This window comes from Phyllosticta citribraziliensis (assembly GCF_038025025.1).
Source record: "Phyllosticta citribraziliensis strain CPC 17464 chromosome Unknown J3D65scaffold_6, whole genome shotgun sequence".
Classification (NCBI taxonomy): domain Eukaryota; kingdom Fungi; phylum Ascomycota; class Dothideomycetes; order Botryosphaeriales; family Phyllostictaceae; genus Phyllosticta; species Phyllosticta citribraziliensis.
This window is the reverse complement of record NW_027117343.1, coordinates 369,928-386,809: the sequence shown is the minus strand read 5'-3', so window position 1 is coordinate 386,809 and position 16,882 is coordinate 369,928. Positions and strand designations below refer to the sequence as shown.

The following is a 16,882-nucleotide window of genomic DNA, read 5'->3' as shown; positions in this document are numbered from 1 at the left end:
CATGTACGGACTGACGCTGTTCGCTGCTGTTGCGGCAGGAGGTCCCAGCCAACTTTACAGTAATGCTCCTCCTCCTCCTCTCTCCTCCTTTCTTTCTTTCCTACATGCCAACCAGCCTCTTATTTGACTTTACTTCTTCTCCATCTCCTTCTTCCTCTTCCTCTTCTTCATGCTTTTCTACCGTCGCTGCTGCCGCCGCTACTGCTGCGTTCAGTCGGTCGATTGAGAGATTGAGAGGTTCGAGGGTAAACGTATGTATAGACAACTAGGGAAGCTTTTGTTTGTTGGGTTGGTCAGATGACGTCCGATGATGGATGGCTGGCTGGCTGGCTGGCTGGCTGTATGCTGCTGCCTTTGAGCACTTGCTACACCTCTCTTCTCTTCGCTCTTTGCTCTTCGCTCTACTTTTTAACGGACTAGCACAACAGCAGCGACAGCAGCAACAACAATGCAAAGTTGCGCTTGCTCTTGCTCTGTCTGCCGGTATGCCGCGGTTCTCTGCTTTACTCTTCCTTTTCCTGTAAGGCGGCGGTCAGGCAGTCAATCATTCAGTCAATTAGCCAGTCAGTCAGTCAGTCAGTTAGCCTGTCTACAGTCAATAGTAGGCCTCTCTCTCAGCGAGCAACTTCAAAGAGGCGGAGTAGAGTGGAGTAAAGCAAAGCAGAGGAGGGTAAAGTGGAGTATAATTACACTCCTCGCCTTTCTTTTCTATTCTTTCCCTCTCCCTTCCACGCATCATCGAAAGCATCTCAATTCATCGCACTCTCTCACTTCTCCCTTCTCGCGCCTGATCCAGGCACACAGGACACAAACGCAGCACCATCAACGGCGCGCGCCCGCCAATCGGCCGGCCGGTCGACACGCCGCTCCCACGCCGAGCACGCGACGGCTCTGGGATTGGCTTGACCGGACCGGGTTCGAACTGATGTATTATAGCTTTAGGAAAGGGGGCCAAGGGAAGAAAGGGGTGGTTTGGGAGCGATGAATGGTCTATATAAAGTGTGCGTATGGTGGATGGTGGATCAGGGACGGTGGGCTCACCGGCGGTGGAGGAGGGTAGGGTACCGGGTACAGTACTCGGTAGGCTAGCCCATTTGGCAGGGAGGGTAAGGGGAACTATTCAAGAGACCTAAGGGACCGAGCGAGCAACAGCGGACCTGAGGGTCTACCGTACTTTAGAGGGAGCGGCTGCACATGTGGTCAGTAGGGGCGGGTCTCATCACTCCACCCCTTGATTGATCTTCGTACTCCCATGGTAAAGTACGGTGCTGAACGGTACCCTTACCAAAGATCCCTTCTCCCTAGACTAGCAGGGGCTATAAGTATGTAGGAACGGGACCGGATGGAAATGGTCAAGTTGGCGGAAGAACAGCATCCGCGGGATCCCATGGACAACGGAAGAGGAATTTCTGAGACCGGCAACATGAGGTGCCGGTACTCTACCTGGCATTTCCATCATTGGCTGGAACTGGAACCCGGAAAAGCAGCGAAGCAGCGAAGCAGCGCGAAAGAGCGGGCACGCACACGAGACGTGGCCCAAAAATAGCCCGCCCCCATCGACGCAACAACACCTGCGGCGGGTATTGCGCGACCGCTCGCTACCTATGTACCCATTCACCTAGTACTTAGTACCTAGTACCTACCGCCAGGCCTACCTCCCTGACTGCCGGGATATGCACTGCATGCGGCGTGCCTGGCTGGACCAACCGCTCGCATCCCGCACCGGTCTGCGTAGTGCAGCCAACAACCTACCCGTCTCTTGTCAAGTCTGAAGACGCGACTTGGCCGCTGCCAGCGGCTGCGGCTGCGGCTTCGGCTACTACGGGTGTCATGTCAGGCCAGCAAGCAAGCGAGCACTGCCCACGACCCGGACCTGCCAGGAGAACGGACTGGACTCGACGCGACCTGGAACCAACGCGGGAGTAGCAGGTCCGGGACAGGCGCGGCAAGTGGTCGGTCGTGTGTGGGTGGGGCTGCCGCAGAGCAGCGCGGAATCGGGACAAGCAAGGTGAGTTGACTGACGGGTTGCGTTTGCGGTCGGTGGTGTGAGGTGGGTGAATCCTCCTTTGTCGTGGATTCTCCTCAGCACGCACACCCTGCGTTGCGGCCAGAACAGAAGCACGGTGACGGCTGCGGCGGACCGCGATCCGGACTTGTTTGGAGTGCTGTGGAAGGCGATGGCCGGCCGACGCTCGTTCGGGCGGCGAGGGAGTTTGGGTCAGGGCAGAAAAGTACATGCGAGGGGGAGTGAAAAGAATCGAATGATTGCGGCGCAGGGAAAACAGTTCTACATTGGACCACTCTGGAGTTGAAAGTCCCGTCATGACGCCGTCGCAATGGCGCTCCACGACGAGCATGAAAGACGTGTCTGGAGTGATTGAGCGGGCACATGTTCAGCATCAACCTCGAAGCGCAGCAGACGTGTCGTAGTCGTCAGCCCCGTTGCGCACACCCATCGGATTTATCGAACAAGTAATCTTGGTTCGCAGTTACCATGCTGATCGCTGGTTCGGTCCGCCGCCGTTGAACCAAGAGTCGCGTCCCAGCGATTGTGCCAATGCGCTTGTCGCGGTCAACTCTCCAAGGACGCATTTTCGACAGACACGACTTACTCGGTAATGGACGAGGGAATGCGCTTTCAAATGAGCTAGGCTCGGAGAATTTGAACAAGGTTCGTCAACCTTGCGCGGCAAAGTTCAGAGGCTTACTCGCCTTCTCTGCATCTTACGTGTGGATGCCAGTCCAATCCATCAAGAAAGGAACGAACCAGGCCCTGTTTGGCGGGCTACATCTCACACTGGTGTATTGGCTCGCGATGCCACGAACTGAGGCACTGGCGGAGAGGATGGAAAAAACTTGACACAGGGATGGACGGCATCAAGAAAAAGAAAAAGGTGATGGTGCGCTTCAAAGACCGTCGCAAAGTGATTGAGAACCGCTGGCGGCATGAAGCAAGTGTGGATTGGGATTAGTCGCGACGCAGTGGTTGGTGGGCAGAGCACGATCATCGATCTGCGGGAGCAACCCTCCTGGCTGTCAAACGCAAGATGCTTAGCATTGGTCGAGGGCGCAGCATGTGTAGAGAAAGCGTGCAGAGGGCTCCATTGGTCCTTGGAAGTTTTGGATGAGGCAGAGGATGCGTAGTCTTGTCATGCCGAAAGGCTGGAAGCTGAAAGTCGACACGGCATGGCCGACTTGACTTTGCAGTGCCGTACTTTGCCATGACCAAGAAGACGGCGCGTCAAGGAAATGGCTCTCGAGTGTTTGATTCGTGGCTCGTGAAAATGGACGACCAGGAAAGGGATAGTGGGCGGACGCGGCGGATTTATAGTTGGCGAGCCTTTCCCGGAGCAGCTGAGAAGGATGAACAAACACCAGCCGGACGGGGTTGCCCTCGCGACTTGTGACAGGTGCTGAGGATGGACGGATTTCTCTCAGACGCCGGACTACTGCTGTAGAATCAATCAAAGTCTTCTGTCAGCTGCGGCTTAGTCGAGGACGGGATTGACGAATGGAAGGAATGGGGAAAGAATGTTTTGCGAGTCGGCAGGCTTCCCGCCGTCAGGACGGGGAGCGAGTTTCGAATGACGCGCATGGCTGTCGTATAGGCTGTATAGATGCGGCCTGGTAGATTGTTTTGTGCCATGTCGGGGCGACGGGGCCAGGTTGCGGCTAGGACTTGGTCGACCTGGCGTTTGGAACCCGCGTCGGCTGCGTCACGGCATGTAACCCTTTGCAGAGCGATCGTGTAGCATCTGTGCTGCCGGCCCGGCGATTGGGGTCCTGGATCGATTGGGGCCGTCTCAGCAGGACCTGACTGAAGAAGTGTCACGTCCGAGCATGCAATGTCAACGAGGGCCGACGCATGCAACGTGTGGTTGGACGTGGGAGCCGGAAAGGCGTGCATATTGGCCGACGTCTTGCATGGCGTCAATTGAAACCCGGAAGCTTGACGAGTGGGCGGTGGTTGTTTAGGACCAGCAACCCCAGCGACGGGTTATGCGGGCTCTTCCGCTGCGCACTGTGCGATGGTGGGAATCAGGTGATGGGGATCCGTGAGGACGGTGGCGTGCATGCGCTGGGTTTTTGTCGTCGGAGCGGGAGCATGCAGAGGGGGGACACGTGAGGGTCGAGTCGAGTCGAGTCGAGGGTTGGGCGAGGGTTGTGTCGTGTTGTCGACGAGTGCGTGTCGTCGGAAGAGAGGCAAAAGGATCGTGGTGTTGAGTTGCCACCTCAGGCATCTCGCCGTCCCCGGCAATCTCGCTCCATCACCACCACACCACACCTCGTCCACCACCTCCGCCGCCTCCACCACATCAATCCCTGCGCCCATCGCATCGTCAACGTCAACCGTCCGGCAACGTCAACACCTGTCATTGCCTACGACTCTCTGTCATACACGTGCCGCCACTCCGACGACTTCTCACCACAGCCATCCTTCGCCCGCGCTTAGTCCTCACCAAACCCGTCCACAGCTGCAGCAACGCATGAGCGCAGGGGTGCCACTACCACACGCTCCCTCGTCCATCTGCCGCATGACTGCTGCCGTCTCTTGTCCCGTCACGTCGTCCTCTCAGGCACTTTGACACTGACGTCCAAAAGAAATTCTCCCCTCAGGCACTCGCTACGTCTTGCTGGTTCGTCGCTCCCCTTGTGCGACCGGTGGCAGGCTGATCAAAGCCTCAAGACTCTACCGTCCGCTCGTCAAATGACGACGCCTGTTTCAGCGGCACGCCAGTTTGGCCTGTTCATCGCCTCTGCTTGATGCTCCTGCCCGCACGGTTCAACCCACACTACCCCTCCGCAGGGTATTCCTGTACCAGGTGCTCGTGTCTGTACCTGTGCGCTCCTAGGGCTTCTTTTCTTTTTCTGGTCTCTTTTTTCGTCGTTTGCCCCAATGCCGCCAGGGGTCTGGAGCGGCTACATGGCAGCATCGAGCGTACAGCGCAGTTATGCGGCCACGGGCAAGGCTGACGGGCGATCCGGTCGCTTTTGACTAGCGGTTCCTCTTCGAACGGGCGGCGCACACCACAGCGGCCGGCGTCGATGGCGCCGTTGGAATAGCGTGTGGTGTTGAGGTGGGCGCTAGAGGCCACGGGGCAAGCGCGTTCCTGAAGTCGGCGTCGGAGAATTGAATGTGACTGTTGGAGCCAGGGCGCAGCCCAGAGCCAGCCAGCCAGCCAGCCCATCCATGATACCACTCCAGGTCCAACTACTGCGCGGGCCGTTGCAGTCTCGAGGCGGGGATGTGCGAGGCACGGAGACACCTGGGCTCTGGGCACGCAGAGGTCCTCGAGCGCATCCTCTACCTGACCTACATAATCTTACTCCTCCAGCTTGCAGACACCGCGGCTACGCGCAGCTCCCACGTCTCCCTCCCACACCCCAGTCGCAATGGCTACACGCTGCTGCCGTGTGTCTACGGGCATATAATTATCACCTCGTCATATAGACCCGTGGCTGGATCTGTCCCGTCGGGCCTCCGCCTCGCTTGCCAGCTTCAAAAGTCGCCTGGTCCGGAAACTCTGAGACGTAGTTCGTTCACTCCTCGTCGTCATTCCCGTCCGTGAGAGCATCCCGAATTCGTCACCCGTCGATCAAACTTGACGCCGTTGAATCTGGTACGTTGGACTCGTCCCCGTTCGGTTCCTTCCACTAGGACCATCCCCGTGGCCTTCAGGGCTCGCCCGCCCGCCCATCCACGAGCCTGAGTCTGCCTCGAGAGATATTGATCTAGTGTCTGCCGACTCTACCTGTCACTGTCATTTGTCCCATCATTTGTCCCACTACTCTCCTCCCTCGATTTATCTTGACGCTGCCCACCCATCATTCGTCCACATTTCTCATTTTGTCCGTCCCATACTCTGACCCATGGTCCAAGATTTACCAGACCCAAAAACAACACAAGCCAGTCCAACTCAACACACACATCAACTCGACTGATTGTGGATTTCAACTACCGTTCTAATTCAACAACTCCGCACGACTGACCGTGGACCAAGTTCGTTCCTTCCTTCAACCACAATGACCCATGTGCTCATTCCACTTTAGGACAAATATAAATCATGGAGTATCTCACTCTCCAAGACGTGCCCAGACATGCGCATTCTACTCTCGTCAACCGAACACCATCCCGTCGAGAAGGAAGAGAGAATATGAGTATACGAGACATTGTAAGCCCTGGCCTGTCTTTATACCTACTGTCAGAATGCTGCATCACCCATCCCTTTTTCCAAATACTCTTTGCCACCGTACGATACCAAGGAAGAGAAGTAGCTTTTCTCCATATCGTCGAGAATCGCCGAGAATCGAGATCGAGCCCGATCTCAACAATCACAGAGAAAGGCAGGAGGAGACGTCCAGAGGGTTGGGCAACACACCCACGGTCGAAGGAATACCAGTGTTTGGTGCCGACCGGGTGTACATGGAAAGGGATGGCCCACCGCATCGTCGCCTCCCGTTGCCCGTTATTTCTCCGCACTACTCTCTGGAGACGATGATGCCGACTCGTTGGCAGAGGACCTGTACACCCGAACTGACAGTTTCTGCTGCGCAGACCACCCCCTCACAAAATTCAGAACCACGACATGAACTGCCTCCAATCTCCGAAGTGAGTTGTCCCCGGCCAACCACTTTTCATGCTGACTCCTCAGCTTTTTCAAACTGTCGATTCGTCCGATGCCCGCAGGCAGGATCATGACAACTATTTGCTAGAGAGGCGGGCTCCACGGCACGAGCATGGGACCTATACAACACAGCCTGGGCCATACCACACTTCGGCATACCAGCCGCGCTTCGACCGTCGAACTGCTCTGAGAGCCGAGTACGAACCTCGAATCCCTAGAGGCGACTACGAACCCCGAATTCCTGTAGAACCATACTCTGTCAGGCCAGTTGCGGCTCCTTCCAATCCCGAGGGTCCTCCTCCTCCTCCTCCCCCTCCCTTTGTGAGAGAGTCACACGTGCATCCACATGCCTCCCAGGTGCCGCACGTGCCGCATGTGATCGGGGCCTATCCGAACCATCCCTACCAACCACACTACTTTGAAGCACAATATGCACACCACCCAAACGTCTTTTACCACGCCGAGACCGGGCAATATATACACGCGTGGAATGGGGAAGTTGGTCCAAACGACCCAAACTTTGGACGGAAGCGACGGGGGAACCTCCCAAAGGAGGCCACAAACCGCCTCAAGCGCTGGTTCGCTGACCATGGGGACTCGCCGTACCCGTCGGAGGAGGAGAAGGTGCTGCTGTCGCGGGAGACTGGCCTGGGATTGAACCAAATCTCCAACTGGTTCATCAACGCACGCCGGCGGCAGCCGGGTCGAGACGCCCGGGAGGCGCTGCAGCGCGAGCAGGAACTGCGCCAGGAGCAGCACCAGATGCAGCAACAGCAGCAGTCGGCAAGCTCGTCGTCGCAGCCCTCGTCGACGCCCAGTCCGACTGACGAGAGCTCATCGTCTGTCGCGTCGATTGAGCTGGACCGCGGCCACTCGCGCTACGAAGTCCTCGCTCGATCCAGTCCCCCGCGCACTCGCAGCAGCGGCGTCGTCACGTCGCCGTACTCGCACGGCACGACGAGACACTCCGAGCGGCATTCTCTGCATCGCAGCTCGCGGCGTAGCAGCACACCCGAGACGCGACGCGAGCGGCGACATCGGTAGTTGTTTTCCTTTTCGCGTTTTCATGTCTTTCACTTATGACCGTCTTAATGAGTCCAGACGAAGCATCGTCATGTCTATAATTGTCTATCCTACATTTTCACACCTCCCCGTCCGTCCATGCCTGCCTTGATGGGCGGTATAGACTGTCACATTCCCCATGGACGTCTGTTCCGTCTCTCGCTCCACACTCACCCCGACCATCATTATCCCCACTACTCCACATCACTAGGTACGTCGGTTTGTCTTGCGTCGGTCTGGTTGGTGTTTGTAATTACAGGCCACTCCTTCATTCCTCTGTCTTCCTTTCGGACTCTTTCTCTCCTTCGCGCCATCATTATACCCCATTCTCTCTCTTTCTTTCTCTCTTCGCATCTCTCTCCCGCGCGCTGTAGCGCTATCGCTATAACCCATCATCACTAGACATTGGCATTACGCAGAAGATCAGTATCGTCAGTCGCATGCAGGCATGCTTGCGAAAGACTCTTATACCCCACCCCCACTTCCTCTCTCTCTTTCTTCTCGCTCTTTCTTGCTCTTCGGCTTCCCAAACACCTCGGAAGATAGTCTCGTCTGCTTTGTTCGCGGCCTCGAGCCTTGTTTCCGGCAAGCGGGAGAAGCAGGCTGGCTCCGCATCGCTCCGTCCAGCTCTCTTGCACAAACACACGTCGACGGAATGCAGCGAGACGGGAGACGCGAGAGAGGAGGACTGCTGCGTTTGTCCGTTTGCTCGCTTCTCTTATCTCTCACGTTTCTTTCTTTCGTTTTCCTTTTTCTCATTCCTTTCATTTCCTTTCTCTCATTGCATCTGTGCGTCGTTGTTGTCTTTGGCGTTCATGCATGGCATGCGACAGTGTCCTTTCAGTTTGCTCCGGATCGGTGCAGTCGGATCGACGGAGGAGGGAAAGGGTGGAGTAGTACAGTCGCTAGAAAAAGAACGAGTTTGGGAATGCGAGGGTCGGAGCGGAGACGAGAGCGCAGAAGATCAAGGGACCGCAGTGGTAGGCCGAAGACGGGATGGCACGCACGGAAAAGAGCAGCAGGGGGGGCGAGCAGGGGAAAAGCGATAGAGTATTCCATCACTAGTACATCATCATGTGCGCATGTCACCCGGCGAGACTGATGGGTTGCAAGATTAACGATGAGAAAAAGAGAGAACAAAAGAACAAAAGTCGGCAGAGAGAGAGAAAAAGGCGCGTGGATTGGATTGCATGGACGGGAATGGGGACGGGAACGGCGAATGGTAGAGGGAGGTCTTTTGATCGTTCACACGCATCGTTAGTTGCAGTTTGAGAAGAGATAATGTATCCTTACCCCACTGCAATGCTGGCTCTGAGTGCGGTGATTGTCGGGCTTTTGTGTTGGTGGGTGTTGGTGGACTGAGTGTGTAGACCTGTGTTTTCGCTTGAAGCTGGTAGGTACACTTTGAGAGATTCCGCGGTGCTGTCGGGAGGTGTTGTTCTTTTTCGCGTCCCGTTCCGATGGCTGGGCCGTTTTGTATGTTCCGTGCTTGTGGACGCTTGGATTGCGGTCTCTCAAGGGACCAGCGACGTGGCGGATGCGGCTTTGGTGAGGGGGAAGAGGAGGGGTATGGGGTTGTGACGACGTGGTGATTTGTCTGGGTTTTGGTTCAAAATGACATGTAAAGGTGTCTGAAGAGGACCTCGATGCGATGTAGTATGTGAGGCTGACCATCTCTACCATGGTAAACATTCCTGCTTTGCTAATGCTGACATCCTTGGGTTATCGGGTTTCCCTGAGAAGCACCTTGGAGAAGCGTCTATACAATGTTGGTAAAAAGATATCAAAAGCAGCCCCCTCAATGATTCAGCCGGCTCGGTGAAAGAAATATCTCATCCACAGAGAACAGTGAATGCACGCCTGCCAAATAGCCATCAGCAAGAGGAGTAGATTCGGGTACACATGGGACCGTCCGAATCGGACAGCGAGGTCACTTCCGAGTTTGAACATGCGAATTCCTCCAAAAAGGCGCCTGTTTGCGAATCCAGTCCCGGGCTCTCCCCTGCCAAGTGCATCTAGTATTACCCGATACGACGAAGAAGTTGGGGCACCACGTCCTGGTCAACCTTCATTCAGTCTGGCTGTGTAGAAGTCAAATAGAAGACAATCTCGGCGCGTCCGCCAATTTCCAATCTGGCCATCCTCCTGTGCTTCCCCGATATAATCCAACACTCGATTAGATTTGATTGCGAAGGTTGCGACGGCCAATCTGGATAATCTGGAAATACTCAACCCCGCTGTGGTGGGTACACAGTCATAGAGTGATGGAAAAAAGGTTTATATGGTAGAGGCATTCAATGCATTCAATGCATGTCGCCTCCTCGGTAGATTTTGTTGTCCTCCCACCGGTTCTTCTGTGGCTTGCCGCACGTCGGGCACATGCGCGTCTTGAGGACGTAAAAGGTTTGAAAACGCGCCAGGCCACTGAAGAAGCCGTCGACTTTCTCCATTTCGGTTTGGAAGTGACTCCATGACATGAGAGCCGCGAGATGCCTGTTGGCGTAGCGGAAGACGAGGTTACGGAAGACTCTGTCCGAGTCGGGCGTCGACTCGAACACCCTCTTTGCGAGTTTGACAAAGCCACTGGCGCTGACCGTCATGTAACCATGCTTGTTATCTAGTTCCCTTCTGAAGATGTCTGCGGCATGCAACTTTGCGCAAGGGGCTTGGTATTTTTCGGCAATCGCGTACAAGCGGGCATCACACAGTCGCGATGCTTCGAATAGAGGCAAGTCAGGATAGACTTTCCCGGCCCAGTGCTGATGCTCACCATACCAGGAGGAATAGAAAGAGTCGAGCAAGAGTTTCACATCTGCCGGGTCGTCTTCGTGGAGCTCAATGATGCCAGTCCTCGCTTCCTGCGAAGCTGCAATGTAAGCAGATCCCGTCGACTCCGCATTAATCTCCAGGCTCACCTTGAATGGAGAATCGGGTTTGCAAGCTTTGGCGAAGAAGGCGGAAAATAGGCAAACTACCAGTTTATGGACGTAGAATTCTTTGTCTTGGCAGCGGATGGTGAGATCGGTGTAGTCCTTTGACTGGAAATTGCCACTTGCGAAGTCTTCCAGACCTTCTACCAAGCCTTCAACGCGTCAGTGCTTTTGCCCGTGTCATCAGAGGGAGACGTACAGAGTTTTTTCTGGTCATAATCCATGATTGGATTGTGCTCTCTGGCCTATTTCTGTGGGGTAGCAACAGAGACGACCTCTGGCAAACGCGTCAATCAGCCTATTTCACCAGTACGGGGACACAACCGTGGGCGCCGGCGCGTGATGTTTTCGGGGAATAGACTGACACAAACCTCTAGAGAGACAAATTCTGAATTCTCTGAGTCAAAAATTGAGATGGGAAACCGCCAAGGCGGTTGGAATGTCGAGTGCTGTGTTTCTCCGGTCAATGTCCAGAGTTGCGGTCGTGGGGGACGATTCCGGCACCTCCGTGTGTTTGACCAATGACGTCACGCGGAGTTGGGGCCCCAGATGGGGGACCGTCGACGCGATTGGAATGATGTGTGCTGGCCAACGTGCAGAGTTGCGGTCCTGGTGGACGATTCCGGCACGTCCGTTTGTTTGGCCTGTGATTTGATGCGGAGTTGCGGCTCGAGGTCGTGATCTCTTTCAACTTTGGCAAAGAGAATGTGTGAGAGAGAAACAGTCGACGCGTCGACAGAGGAAAGAAGAAGCAGGGAACGTGAGGAGCAAAGTCGATGCAGTGCCGATGCTTTCCAAAAGACTAGAGCGGCTGTGTTGGCGCGCAAGCTTTAGCAACAGGACAAAACAAAGATCGGGTTGGGAGAGGAGGAAGCGTGACGAGCGAAGACACACGCGAAGGAAAATTTGAGCAGAACGGCAAATCAATGGTGCGTAGCCTGAGCCCCGGTGATCGTGCAGCTCAGGACATGAAGAGGTGGGGCGCGCCGCCGCGGGTTAGACGCGCACTGTACCCGTGCTTAACCTAAAACCTTAACGGGCACTACGCTTTGGCGCGCGGCAGGGAGCTGCTTTTACAACAGTCGGAATTCGCAGCTGTGGCTCCCTGGCCATTTCTCGGAGTTGCAGTTGCAGCGGTTGATTTCGTTTGTCAGGCCGGTGAAGTCATGCGGAGACACGAACTGTGAAGAGGTCTTTGTCTTGAGAAACGCAAGGAATAGAATGCGATTGTTTGAGAAGCGTGTGTCAGTGGAAAGGGAGGTGGAAAGCGAAGTCGATGCGTCGGAGCTTTTCAGAGAGCAAGCTCACAAGTACTGGGCGCGAACGTCCGGTCCTCCGGGTATGGTTGTTGAAGGCAGACAAACTTCGGTAGACGAAGAGGGTTGCAGAGATTCGAGGAGCAAACCAGCAGCGGGATCTGGCGGAGTGATTGAAAAGCAGCCGTTCCTCGCTGCCACTGCAAAAAGCAGATACCGTGCGTCGACTTCAGTAAACCCAGCGACCACCACTCACCACGCACCCAATCTACAACATGATTGATGTCAAGCCTCGAACGAAGATACGTCAACACTTGGACTTAGGCGGGTCGTCCATCTAACTTTGCCCTCTGCGAGCGTCTCTACCTCGCCGGCTTTGAATATGCCAGTGCGTCCTGGTTGACCAATGCGCCAACCCTCCAAAAGCCGATTTTGCTGGACTCTGTGCTGTGATTCAAACTCTTGCTCTCAATCTAGACAGTCGCTCGCTTTTATACGCGTATCCGCAGGGAAGCGCAACGAAATGGAGGAAAAGCCGGACTATTTCGGGTCCATGACACCCCAGTCGCCATCGCTGCTCGACTCGTGCCGCCTCTTGGAGGATGGAAGGCGAGGTTGATGCGCGCCAGAGCTTGCAGAGAGCAAGCCCAAAGGTGCTGGCGCCAAAGTCCGGTCCAGAGTGGAATGATTGTTCGAGGAAGACGGAGATCGGTAGACGAAGAGGAACGAAGAGAAAAGGTTTTCAGGGGTAAAGCAAGTCAGCGCGTGTTGACAGTGTCCTTGGTAGCCGTCGGTTGAGGAGAGGAAGATTGCGCAGCAAGAGCATGCTCAGAGGTCTGTGTCATCTTCAGGCGAAGAGGTCCACGGCGGGAGTTGACCTGCATCGCTCAAACTCCGCCGCCTCTTGCGAGGGTTACCTTCATCCCCCTCGCTCTCATCGTCAACGGGCTGCTCCCACTCGTCGACTGGAAGACGTGCCTGGCAGTAAAAACACTGCATGAGCATGAAGCCATCTTGGAACCTCCCCTCGAACGACGTCCCAACCTTCAACGAGCATTTCGGACACACGCGGTCCAGCTCCAGGAAAAAGGCAAGGAAGCGCGCGTAGCCTCTCCAGAAGCCTTCGACCTTGTCCATGTCGGCCTCAAAGCGCGACCGATTCATGAGGCGGGAGAAGTTGTTTTTGACGTAGAGGTACATGAGGTTGCGGAGTCGGCGATCCGAATCGGGCGTCGTCTCGAAAATCTTGGTAGCGAGGCGTACGATGCTCGCCACACTCAGAGGCTTGCGGTCGTCCTCTTTGATCGGGGGCAATTTCTCGCGATCCAGGCACATGCGAAAATTGTTCACGGCGTGGCTTTTGACGTGGTGCGCGCGATACTTCTCGGCCATGGCGTACAGCAAGACGTCAGAGAGCGCCATGGCCTCTACCTGCGGCAGAGGCTGGAAGCGCTGCTCTGCCTGGTCTTGGAAGTCGTACCCGTCGGCGTAGAACGAGTCCAGCATCAGCTGGACTATGAACGGGTCGTCTTCGTCGAGAGTGATGATGCCCGTTCTCGCTTCCTAGCTCTTATTTTCAGAAATGGAAGAAAATGCAAACGGTGGTGGGTTCTGCTTACCACGAACGGCGAGTCCGGCTTGCAGGCGTTGGCGAAGAACTCCGACTGGCAGCAAAGCACCATCTTGTGGACGTAGAACTCCTTGTCCTGGCAGCGGATCGTGAGATCACTGTATAGCTTCGCCTGGAAGCCGTCCTTTGCGAAACCACAAAGGCTCTTCGCGAAGTCTGGTTGGCGTTAGCAGAGCTCGACTGGGCTTTTTGGAAGGGTAGACTTACCGACTCTCTTAATCCATTCCATGTCATATTCCGAACCGGGTCCTTTCAATGATGATCCTGGCACTATCTCGGTCATCGTGTCGAATACTTGTCGGAATCATACGCCTTCGCGTTCAGAGCATGGGAGAAGCCGCCAGGCGTGGACGCGCAAGCTTCCGAGCAGACGAAAACTCGCTGCGGGAGCTGTCGGCGTTTCCCGAGCCAACCCACAGAATTGGAGATAGAGAGAGCGAGAGCAACGTTGAGAAAACAAGATGGGAGCACGCATGTAAAGAGCCGGAAGTGCACGTGGGAACGCAGCTCGATTCAATCAAAATGGAGAGAGGCGGAGCTCCGTTGCCAAACGACGCGCAGGGAAGAAGGGCGGGAAGACGCGCACCGCGCCAACGCTAAACTCAAATAGTCACTTGAACAATACTAGGCAAAACGTCTCCCTCCTACCAACGCACAAGAAGCGTTCAAAGTGTTGCTTTCTTCTGGCTGTCAAGTTGAAGCAAAAAAAGACAAAACGTACGACAGCCGGGATTCGCTGCTGGTCACCCACGCAACTACTAATCGGCCACAACGTGGCTTATCTATGGAAGAGCGGACGGGGTTCCGAGTTCTCCACGTGCTATGGTCGTACGTGAAATACGATCCCAAAATTAAAGACTATATACTGCATACCTTCCCCGAGACTGATTTCTCCAGAACTCCAATATCGTTCCCTATCACAGAATGTTGATCGAGCTCGCGAAAGTTTCAGCACAGATACAGTGTATGTACAAGATCTTCAGCCTCCACTCACCAGATTGCAGGCGCCGGCGACGACCCAACTCGCCACCCGCCAAAGCTCCCGTTCTCACCAGCGGTACTCCCGACATCAGCGCGCTCCAGTGGCGGCGCCCGGACAGCAGCGCTATCATCAAGAAGCGACGAGCCAGCCATGTGGTCATCGAGCGGCTCATCCGGGCCCTCGCCGGGTCCCGCACGGCGGCTACGCCAATTGTTGGGGCTGAAGCCCGCCTGGCAGTACATGCAGGAGATGAGCTGGTCGTTGTCGGCTGCGCCGCCCGTCGTCGCCGGCAGCTCCATGCCGCACAGTTTGCGGCAGACGCCGCAGCGGTAGCGCTGCACGAGGATGGAGCCGCCGAGGGCTGCGTCCGAGGACGACGGCCACGCGGGCGAGCTAAAGGCGATGAAGGTGGTGAGTTCGCGGCCGAAGACGCCCAGCTCGTCCATCATGATGGAGAATTCGGCCTTGGAGGGGATCGACACGGGGGCGGCGGGCTCGGTGGCGCTTTTGACGCTTTGCGGGGTTCTTGCCGTGTACTTTCTCCCTCTGCCTCGGAAGTTGTGCTTCCTGATGGTCGATTCGGTTGAGATGGATGCGGAGGTGTTGGCATTGTTGTTGGTGTTGCTGCCGCTGTTGCTGTTGCTTCCAAGGAGCTCGGCAACGTTGGCTGCGCATACCCGCAGTACGCGGTCTCTGAGTCCTCGATCAGACGGGGGCGTGGTTGCGTATACTGCGCGCACAGTTTCAGGGAAAAGCTCGGCGCGGTGGTCCACGTCGGTGTCGAAATTTCTGGCGGCCAGGTCTTTGAGGGGAGTCGCGTCGTAAATGTCTCCCATTGCATACATCTGGACGTGGAATAGGGTGCGTTCTTGCCGCGACGTCAAGTGTGCTGGGGACTCGTACGAAAATGTGTACATCCAGTCGATCATGGCTTGGATATTCTCGGGGGCATCATTGAAGAGCTCCATTTCGCCTACCTTCGATTCCTGCGGACCCAAAAGCATTAACATGATCCTCAAGAGTCTAACTTCCCGACGTCGATCATGTTCAAGAAGGGATAGAAGACTTCACGTGATGCGAAAGGGATGAGAAAGACGAGCAAGGCTAGATACCTTCCAGGTGGATTTTGAATCAAACGCACGGTCAAAGAAGCCTGACTGAGCGCGTAGAATTATCTGGTGAACCTTGTGTTCTTTGCCGTCTTTGGACTTGAGCGTCATGTCCGAGTGCTCGCCCGACTTGTAGAATCTAATGTTTGTCAGTTTGTCCAACGGGCCCTCACAAGCAGTGCCGAGCATGGCCGAATCCGCAGACTGACTTTGTGAGGTTGTTCATGAGTTTTGCCACTGGATCGTTTCTGATTTGACGGGCCATGGTGCGTTGGGCTCAGACGGCGATATGCAGGATAAGCGGGTCAATTGGAAGTGGGTGCGAGGTTGGGTGGTGAGGAAGGGAGACAGGAGTAAGCAGGAGATGGACGAGGTCTAGCGACGATGCAGCCGCGCGAGGCCGTGTTGAGACAGACGGTTGTTTGCCTCATTGGTTAGCGGCTTGTACAGTATGACTGTTGAGGACTCGAGCCGGAGTCGATGAGGGTGAGGAATCGAAGGGAGTGACCCCGCCTTCTGGATACAGACTAGCGCCCGACCGTCGACACGCAGCGCCCACGCGATGCCCATGCAAATTGGAAACAGACATGAGAGAGGGCCAATCTATCCATGACACGGACGTGGTGATGGTAAACAACACTTGCGAAGTGCCATGGAAGCTGCGCGTCGGTGGACAAAAGGAAAGACACTCTTCCTTGGCCTTGGTAGAAGCTCGGAGAAGATGTAACTGACGCGGTTTTGCATCATGGCCGTGAGACAGAACGGGAACGGACAGGAATTTAAGGATGCTGCTGGCGACCAGTCTCACCGCCTCAGGTTTCCACTTGTGTGCATGAATCCCAACATGCTGCCAGAACCTGCAACGAATAGGTCTTCTCGAAGCGAAGATCAGCTAGGATGACGTGGAGTCGCGCAATGCTGGCCGCCTCCGCAAGGCGACGATTCCCGAGTTGATCAGCGCGGATCGACAAGTGGAATCCACACAAGTTGTAGGTTTCGATTCTCAGGAGACGATGAGATGGCGATGGCTCTGCGAGTTGAGGTCAGAGGGGTGGTGAGGAACACGAGCATCCCGTCACCAGCTCAGGCTGGCTGTCGCACTCGCCCGCAATCCCGAGGCACGGAAATGGGCCGACATCGGGACGCGATATCCAGCTTGGTCGCCCGCTCGAATTCCGAGCTTCTCCGTGGCGTCGGTGGAATTGGTTAGATTGCCTGAAGACGGCAGAAAAGTGCAGGGCCAATGAAACATGCCGCCGACATGCACGCGACTGCGAGCGACATATG

At 55.6% G+C, this 16,882-nt stretch overlaps 8 protein-coding genes across 8 annotated transcripts; 4 read left to right on the top strand and 4 right to left on the bottom strand.

Annotated features, from left to right (window-relative positions):
• The first annotated feature begins 358 nt into the window (after window positions 1–358).
• Window positions 359–1,366, top strand: J3D65DRAFT_356741 (uncharacterized protein). Its single transcript, XM_066795603.1, has one exon. It carries the CDS (start codon window positions 449–451, stop codon window positions 983–985), a length of 537 nt encoding a protein of 178 aa, XP_066655037.1. The 5' UTR covers window positions 359–448; the 3' UTR covers window positions 986–1,366.
• Window positions 1,367–3,648: 2,282 nt separating this feature from the next.
• J3D65DRAFT_356658 (uncharacterized protein) lies at window positions 3,649–4,715 on the top strand. The gene is made up of 2 exons (XM_066795601.1): window positions 3,649–4,637; window positions 4,688–4,715. Exon 1 carries the CDS (start codon window positions 4,074–4,076, stop codon window positions 4,584–4,586), a length of 513 nt encoding a protein of 170 aa, XP_066655036.1. The 5' UTR covers window positions 3,649–4,073; the 3' UTR covers window positions 4,587–4,637; window positions 4,688–4,715.
• J3D65DRAFT_623673 (uncharacterized protein) lies at window positions 4,391–5,274 on the bottom strand. The gene has a single exon (XM_066800176.1). The coding sequence runs from the start codon at window positions 5,187–5,189 to the stop codon at window positions 4,794–4,796; it is 396 nt and encodes a 131-aa protein (XP_066655035.1). The 5' UTR covers window positions 5,190–5,274; the 3' UTR covers window positions 4,391–4,793.
• Window positions 5,275–5,900: 626 nt separating this feature from the next.
• Window positions 5,901–7,903, top strand: J3D65DRAFT_357146 (uncharacterized protein). Its single transcript, XM_066795606.1, has 4 exons — window positions 5,901–6,001; window positions 6,052–6,173; window positions 6,557–6,610; window positions 6,654–7,903. The coding sequence occupies exons 2-4, from the start codon at window positions 6,066–6,068 to the stop codon at window positions 7,668–7,670; spliced, it is 1,179 nt and encodes a 392-aa protein (XP_066655034.1). The 5' UTR covers window positions 5,901–6,001; window positions 6,052–6,065; the 3' UTR covers window positions 7,671–7,903.
• J3D65DRAFT_356661 (uncharacterized protein) lies at window positions 7,904–8,988 on the top strand. The gene has a single exon (XM_066795602.1). It carries the CDS (start codon window positions 8,137–8,139, stop codon window positions 8,788–8,790), a length of 654 nt encoding a protein of 217 aa, XP_066655033.1. The 5' UTR covers window positions 7,904–8,136; the 3' UTR covers window positions 8,791–8,988.
• Window positions 8,989–9,991: 1,003 nt separating this feature from the next.
• Window positions 9,992–10,842, bottom strand: J3D65DRAFT_602935 (uncharacterized protein; the record flags this gene model as incomplete). Its single annotated transcript, XM_066798170.1, has 2 exons — window positions 9,992–10,770; window positions 10,818–10,842. The coding sequence occupies 2 exons, from the start codon at window positions 10,840–10,842 to the stop codon at window positions 9,992–9,994; spliced, it is 804 nt and encodes a 267-aa protein (XP_066655032.1).
• Window positions 10,843–12,702: 1,860 nt separating this feature from the next.
• J3D65DRAFT_602934 (uncharacterized protein) lies at window positions 12,703–13,787 on the bottom strand (the record flags this gene model as incomplete). Its single annotated transcript, XM_066798169.1, has 3 exons — window positions 12,703–13,437; window positions 13,494–13,660; window positions 13,712–13,787. 3 exons carry the CDS (start codon window positions 13,785–13,787, stop codon window positions 12,703–12,705), a joined length of 978 nt encoding a protein of 325 aa, XP_066655031.1.
• Window positions 13,788–14,248: 461 nt separating this feature from the next.
• Window positions 14,249–15,734, bottom strand: J3D65DRAFT_623663 (uncharacterized protein). Its single transcript, XM_066800175.1, has 2 exons — window positions 14,499–15,734; window positions 14,249–14,440 (listed from the first exon to the last, which is right to left on the bottom strand). The coding sequence occupies exons 1-2, from the start codon at window positions 15,494–15,496 to the stop codon at window positions 14,422–14,424; spliced, it is 1,017 nt and encodes a 338-aa protein (XP_066655030.1). The 5' UTR covers window positions 15,497–15,734; the 3' UTR covers window positions 14,249–14,421.
• Between the last annotated feature and the right edge of the window lie 1,148 nt (window positions 15,735–16,882).

Coding starts and splice junctions, on each gene's coding strand:
- J3D65DRAFT_356741 (XM_066795603.1), top strand. CDS start 449: ATGCAAAGTTGCGCTTGCTCTTGCTCTGTCTGCCGGTATGCCGCGGTT.
- J3D65DRAFT_356658 (XM_066795601.1), top strand. CDS start 4,074: ATGCGCTGGGTTTTTGTCGTCGGAGCGGGAGCATGCAGAGGGGGGACA.
- J3D65DRAFT_623673 (XM_066800176.1), bottom strand. CDS start 5,189: ATGGGCTGGCTGGCTGGCTGGCTCTGGGCTGCGCCCTGGCTCCAACAG.
- J3D65DRAFT_357146 (XM_066795606.1), top strand. CDS start 6,066: ATGGAGTATCTCACTCTCCAAGACGTGCCCAGACATGCGCATTCTACT. Junction 6,174..6,556: donor ATATGAGTATACGAGACATT/GTAAGCCCTGGC, acceptor TCTGCTGCGCAG/ACCACCCCCTCACAAAATTC. Junction 6,611..6,653: donor AACTGCCTCCAATCTCCGAA/GTGAGTTGTCCC, acceptor CTGACTCCTCAG/CTTTTTCAAACTGTCGATTC.
- J3D65DRAFT_356661 (XM_066795602.1), top strand. CDS start 8,137: ATGCTTGCGAAAGACTCTTATACCCCACCCCCACTTCCTCTCTCTCTT.
- J3D65DRAFT_623663 (XM_066800175.1), bottom strand. CDS start 15,496: ATGTTAATGCTTTTGGGTCCGCAGGAATCGAAGGTAGGCGAAATGGAG.